This window comes from Tripterygium wilfordii, chromosome 19 (genome assembly GCF_013401445.1).
Source record: "Tripterygium wilfordii isolate XIE 37 chromosome 19, ASM1340144v1, whole genome shotgun sequence".
Lineage (NCBI taxonomy): Eukaryota > Viridiplantae > Streptophyta > Magnoliopsida > Celastrales > Celastraceae > Tripterygium > Tripterygium wilfordii.
The window spans coordinates 13,172,214-13,179,115 of record NC_052250.1 but is presented as its reverse complement, the minus strand read 5'-3'; the positions used below and the strand labels follow the sequence as shown (position 1 = coordinate 13,179,115).

The 6,902-nt window shown below is 36.5% G+C and overlaps 1 protein-coding gene across 1 annotated transcript; it reads left to right on the top strand.

The window, feature by feature from the left end:
* Positions 1 to 1,152: 1,152 nt before the first annotated feature.
* Positions 1,153 to 6,205, top strand: LOC119986271 (protein YLS7). The gene is given in 5 exon segments (XM_038830845.1): positions 1,153 to 1,482; positions 1,635 to 2,626; positions 3,788 to 4,062; positions 4,968 to 5,177; positions 5,179 to 6,205. Coding segments are annotated over 4 exon segments (1,704 nt in total). The 5' UTR covers positions 1,153 to 1,482; positions 1,635 to 2,007; the 3' UTR covers positions 5,779 to 6,205.
* Positions 6,206 to 6,902: the final 697 nt, after the last annotated feature.

Genomic DNA, 6,902 nt, shown 5'->3' with positions numbered 1-6,902 from the left:
TCATCAACTCTATCTTTTGTCTAATTAAGGCCGAGCAGAGATAATCCCCTCCCATAATTTCCTTCACTAAACACCTCTTCCCTTAACCTCAACTCTTAATTTTTCAATCAAAGTAGAGTTTAATGTGATATTTTGTGAGATTTAAGTAGGGGCAAGAGTTTCATCATACTATGATTTAGGGGAGAGTTTGGTAGGGTATGATGAAGAACTCCAATTACTTGACAATTTTGGTTGATTCCAATGACAATGACTTGGTTGATTCCGATGACATTGACGATGGTCGGTCACAAAGGAACGTTTGAAATAAGGAAGTTAAACAAAGTTTAGTAAAAATTGAGTGTCATGACTTATAGGTGACCCACAATGTTTGGATAAATCCAAGTGATGTGGGTTTATAATAAAACCCAAGTCCTTACCATTTAAGAGACATTTTCTTGGCCACGAGTACCGTTGAGTGAGACGGTTCAGGAAAAATAAAGTCGTGTGGGTCTGATGTATCCATAAGAACCGATAACCCAAAGTGGGAAAGAAATTGTAGTTTTTATAGTATCCTCATTCATTGTCAATGTTTGGATCATCTATCATACTACTTTCGTTACATCATTAAAACGGAACATTGGTTGAGATGATGAACTTGACCTGTGGTAACTCTTTGCTCAAGAGGGAGGTCATGAGTTAAAGTCTCATGGATATTTCTATCATCGTAATTACAAGATAACCCAATGCTCAACCCAAGGTGAACAAATGTCATCATGCATTATCTCATGCACCAGGCCTCAACTCAGGTCTTTGGTTTATGGGAGTTGTGGGGTATTTCATGTGACATAGGGTTTATTAGTCAGTTATCGAGAAGACAATTGAGTGGGTTCCACATTACCCAAAGAAAACTTTGTTAGAGTAAAAGTTACAATTATTTCATATTGAATGACATATTTAAATTTAAAAATAATATTTTAATTTGAATATCCAAATTAAAAATGTAAAAATTACAAATGAATTTTTATTGTTTACGTGATCAAGTTTAATCAATGTGAAATAAAATAATATAAAAGTAACATATTTAAGATAATATTGTAGAAATTATGAATTTTTAAAAAGACATTATATTTATTTTATTTAATTAAAAGCAAGTCACTGTTCTTTGAGGGAAGGAGAATTTATCTTTTGGAAGAAATTAACTTTCCTTTGAACATAGATCTGAAAAATACACCAAGAATCATCACCAAATGTAAAACTCGTATTCTATTCTGCAAATCAAGCGACTCATATCTACTTAACTTGTTCATTTAATGCGCGTCATTCGGTCTCTTAATTTAATCTCTTTCGCAAACTCGGAAACCAAGAGTCCTCCATGATTTGCACCAACACCGGCACAGCGAGTACTATCTTCAAAACCACGCAAAATTGTAATCGACTTCCAATTTTCAGCCGCTAGCATCGCGGAATTAGATGTTCAGGATATGTGGTAATTTTGTGAGAAAGGTTAGTTTTTCTTTTTTGGAGGATCCGCGGAGGATTATGGTGGAAAAATGAAAATTGTGGAATTCGTTAGAGCAACTTGAAGAGTTCTGTCTTTTGCATTCGTAGATGATACGAGTATTGTTTTGTTTACTTTGTTTTCTTTGGATTTTCAGGGTACTGAGATTCGGAAGGGGCATCATTCAATGCGTGGATGCTGTTTCCACGATTAGCATAAGTTTTCCTGCAAGTCGTCATTTTTGGAAGGGATCCTGAGGAAAATATGTGAAGATTGTAGCCGCAATAAATCGAAGTTGTTTTCTGGCAGTGTAAATTTAGAAGAAAATTAATTACACTTTAGGATACTTTCCCTTTCTGCATCTGTTATTGAATGCAATCCTTGCTTTATTAGGAAAGATCTGGGGTTGTATCCAGAAGTAGATTCAGATAAGATAAAGCTCACTAGACGAGATCTTTTTGTTGTTATTATTAGCTTAGAAACTACATTCCTCTCCTTTCCATATAAAACTCTCCTTAATTTGGAAAGTCATGAGTTTGGGTTCCCCTAAAGGCTTTCCTACAATGGCTGCATTCCCGCGATCCCTTGTGTCAATTGCAATATCAGTGGGTGGCCTGGCATTGTTCCTGATTATTGCTTCTTGTCTTCTAGTTCAATCTCCTCTTGGAACCACGGTTCAAAGTTACTTTTACGGGGTTGATAGTTCAAAAAAACTTGAAATTTCTGTCTCCTCAAGCAATCAAACTAACTATGACTCTCCTCTTAGCAATGTAGATGTAATTGATAAGAATTCATCTTCTGGGCCTAATTTTGAAGTGCCCGTAAGTTTAAACGGATCTTCTGCTGTTAAGAATAGGGATATGATTGATACGAATTCTCTGACAACTAAGTCTGATTCACAACCGCCCATGAGTGATTCACTGGTGGATCAACCGGTTCCACAAGTGCCTTCTGTTGTAAGGCAAGAAGAGGAGGTCAAGACTGGTTCAATCGCTTCCCACGGAATAGGGGATATTGATTCCTCAAATAATTCTGGTAATGGAGATTCAAGGATGGATGATAACAATAGAGATACGTCTTCAGACTCTACATTGGAGGCGGAGTCTTCCATACCTCCTTTGGCAAGCAATACATCCAAGACTGATTCTGGTAGCTTTTTAACTTTTTAAGATATTTCTGTTACGATGGAATTTACTTCCTTGGAGTTGGTGGGGATATTTTAGGATATGTTGACTAATAACTTTTTTACTTGCATGTCCGAGTTCTATATGTTAACTTGCATGCTTGGTTCTTTTAAAGTGGTTTATTGCTTTTTCCAACAGTGGAGAAGCTCCTTTTCCATTTGTTGGGAAGTATGTTTCTTTGTCATTTGGTGTTTGATCATATGTAAGTCTCAAGGAGACTCCGCAGAAGAGTGGAGAGTAAGGTGGTGTAAGTGTAAACATATAAAGATGATATGATATAGATGAATTTCCAAAACGTATTCAGTGTTTACATATTCATTAGGTCTACTCACTATTTTTTTTAAAGTTATTCATGGGGTTAATTATTAATTTTTTTGAGGGAGGGGGAATCGAACCTTGCATCTCAGTGTTTACATATTCATTAGGTCTACTCACTATTTTTTTTAAAGTTATTCATGGGGTTAATTATTAATTTTTTTGAGGGAGGGGGAATCGAACCTTGCATCTCAGTGTTTACATATTCATTAGGTCTACTCACTATTTTTTTTAAAGTTATTCATGGGGTTAATTATTAATTTTTTTGAGGGAGGGGGAATCGAACCTTGCATCTTACGCAATTGTAAGAAGCTGGCTGCCATTACACCACAAGAGCTCCTTATGTCTACTCACTATTAGCTTATCTCATAGCAAAACTTGAATGTTTTTTTCCTTTTTGAACTTGATTGGTTAGACTTCTTCTGATGCATTTGAGAGTCTGATTTAGTGAATCTCATAGCAAAACTTGAGAGTTGAGACTTGAGATCACGATAAACTATTCAACTGGTCTCAACTCTCAAGGTTTGCTATGTGATTAGCAAACCTTCAATCTGTCGGCTTCTTGTTTTATTAGCTAACATATCCATTTCAATCTTCATTTGCCAAGTAAAAAGTTGTTTAGTTGGTCTTCATGTTGGATTTTGGATGAGTTGGAGATTTGTATTGGACAGAGCCAAATTAGACAATTAAATTAAGCAGCATCCTAATTTACTTATTGCTCACTGGACTGAATATCTCTATGGCGGCTGTTATTTTCTTTTGCTACATGCTTCATGCTTCTGATCTTGCATTCTTCTTGGTTGTTATGTAGGCTGTCATCTGTACCATGGAAGTTGGTTTTATGATTCTTTGGGACCAACATACACGAACAACACATGTCCCGTCATCACACAGATGCAGAACTGTCAGGGGAATGGGAGACCTGACAAGGAATATGAGAATTGGAGATGGAAGCCATTTCAGTGTGACCTTCCACGGTTTGATGCCAAGAAATTTCTAGAATTGATGAGAGGAAAGACTTTAGCTTTCATTGGTGATTCAGTTGCTCGAAATCAGATGGAGTCTATGTTGTGCCTTCTCTGGCAGGCAAGTAGCAAAATGGGTGAAACAATAGACATGGTGTCATTACTTTATGAAACAAAATGGTGGTGCAATTCTCTTGGCATCAAGTAAAAAGTAAATTAAAAAGGCTCATATATTTGACTGCTAGCAAACTTGGGAAACTAATATGCAGTCGGGACCATTTTCAGATGATTTTGTTTAATGCTAGCATATTTTGGTTTGATGCCGTACTTCCACCTTTTACCCAATTTTGTGATACGCCATTCTGTTTATCAGTTATTCATATACCATTGGCCCTCACTTCGAGTGCAGTGTCCTAGACCTAGGTTGGTCTAAGAAGTTGAAGCCTGGTTCAGCCAGGCCTTGTTTTTTTCACTAAATATGCGTTAACCTCAATAGTAACTAATGTTGCTGTCTCTCTCTCTCTCTCTCTCTTCTTTCATGTATGATTATGGAATTTATGGCTACAAATGGATAACCCCCTTATCTAGCAGTTCAAGCTAGTACGATTTTGACTGAGCTTGAATCAAGAGTGCAAAATGAAAATGAGTTAGATTTTTTTTTCCAGCTTAATTTGTATATCTTTAAGTTCTCGAGCTAAGCTTAATATTATATCTACAAAATTTGTGCCTATATAATTACTGTTATACATTTAATGCATAATACTATGGAGATATATATATAATATTTATGTTGAATATGATTGGATACAGTTTGCATATTTTGTGGTTTAAATTAGGTCCAGATTGAACACCCGAGTTAGAATATAGTGATGACCTTACCTGAGTTAAAGTTTCACTAAATTTTGGTTATTTTAACTGAGATGTGGGAATTCTCAATCCAGGCCATATTCTTATTTGCAGTACAGATTCAAACCTCTTTAACATAATTATGTGATATTCTCTAACAAAAAGTTACTGTATTTTCAGGTAGAAGTTCCAAAAAACCGGGGGAACCGGAAAATGCAACGATGGTTCTTTCGGTCAACGTCTGTGATGATTGTCCGGATATGGTCCTCCTGGCTTGTTCGCCAAACATCTGGACCACTGGACTTTGCTCCAGAGGGCGTTGTGAAGCTTCACCTTGATGCTCCTGATGATGACTTAATGAAATACATCCCAGATTTTGATGTGATTGTTTTTTTCTTCTGGTCACTGGTTTGCAAAGGCGTCAGTCTATGTCATTAACAATGAGATTGTGGGAGGACAGTTGTGGTGGCCAGACAAATCTCGGTCAATGAAGGTTAACAATATTGAAGCATTCGGGATATCTGTTGAGACAATTCTCACTGCTCTTGTTACACATCCAAATTACACAGGGTTGGCGATTGTTCGTTCTTTCTCCCCTGATCACTATGAGGGTGGGGCATGGAATACTGGGGGATCATGCACTGGAAAGGTTAGGCCTCTTAGTGTTGATGAATTAGTGGAAAATGGTTTTACTGAAATAATGCACAAGGAACAGGTGACTGGTTTCGAGCGTGCGATAAGGAAAATGACGAATAGGTCAAAGTTGAAGTTGATGGATATCACCGAAGCCTTTGCGTACCGCCATGATGGGCATCCAGGTCCATACCGAAGCCCTGATCCTAATAAAATCACAAAACGTGGCCCAGATGGAAAGCCCCCACCACAGGATTGCTTACATTGGTGCATGCCAGGGCCAGTTGATACCTGGAATGAGCTTGTGCTTGAAATTATAAGAAGAGAATTTTTGGGTAAGCAAAGCTCTTCTGCATGACATTGTTGTGTTTACATTGTGAAGCAGCCTTGCATAGTTTTGCTTATTTGCTTGAAAAACCAACCTAGAATTAGTTATGCTTGAGAGGAGTTTAGAGGAATCGTTTAGCCATAGCAATTGATTCTCCTTTCCTTTTCTTTTCTTCTTTTATATTTTTTTTTTAAAATTGTTGAATAGGAATTTTCTTTTTGTAGAAAATTTTATGTAGCCTCAGAAGACATGACTTCTGGCTAGGTGTTTGTCTTGTATCTGGCTAAGAACTCTTTATTTAGTGGTCGTATAGTTCAAAGTAAAGCAGAAGTTGTTCATCTGTGAGCATGCCATGTTCCTTTTTTTAATGGTTTTCTATTTTTTATTTACACAAACAAAGTTCCGCATGTAATACAGTTGCAGTTGAGCAGAGCATGTAAGATACAACATTGTTCCATGGATTATTGGTTTCGTGCAATTTTCACATTTTTGGTGCATTTTTTCTTTAGTTCTGCAACTACTCAAATGTACCTTTGGGCTCCAATTCCCTCTCAAAACTCATGTTAAATCATGATTTTTTTTTGAAAATGACATATTATAGTTTAGGAGTTAGGAATTAATATCTAGGATTGAGAGTTCAGGGTTTTAGGTTTAGGGTTTATGGTTTAGATCTTAATTTTTAATATTTGGGATTTAGATTTTAGGATTTAGGGTTTATAGTTTAGAATTGAGTAGTATTTACAAATTTTTTTTTCAAAATCTACTATATTATAATATTATGAAAACCAAAATACTCAATCAAACATTATAATTCATGATTTAACATGATTTTGATAGAGAATTGGAGCTAAAAATTAGAGCTCCCTCTATCCCAATGTTCAAAACTCCGCTCTAAAGAAATTCCACTGGTATTAATATGATTGGTAGCTACAATAAAAGTACAAAAATATATAATATATAATACGACAACGTAACACATGGGCTTGCAATGGGCGAAGCCCATGGCGCACCACTACATAAGTTGGGCTTGTGGAAGGGCCAAGTCCACAAAGTCATTAATGGGTTGTCCTTGCATAGTGCATGTTTAATCAGGTGACGAAGCTTCCTGGACTGCAATCCATCGTCCACTGCATTCCGTCGGTAGATATATCAAC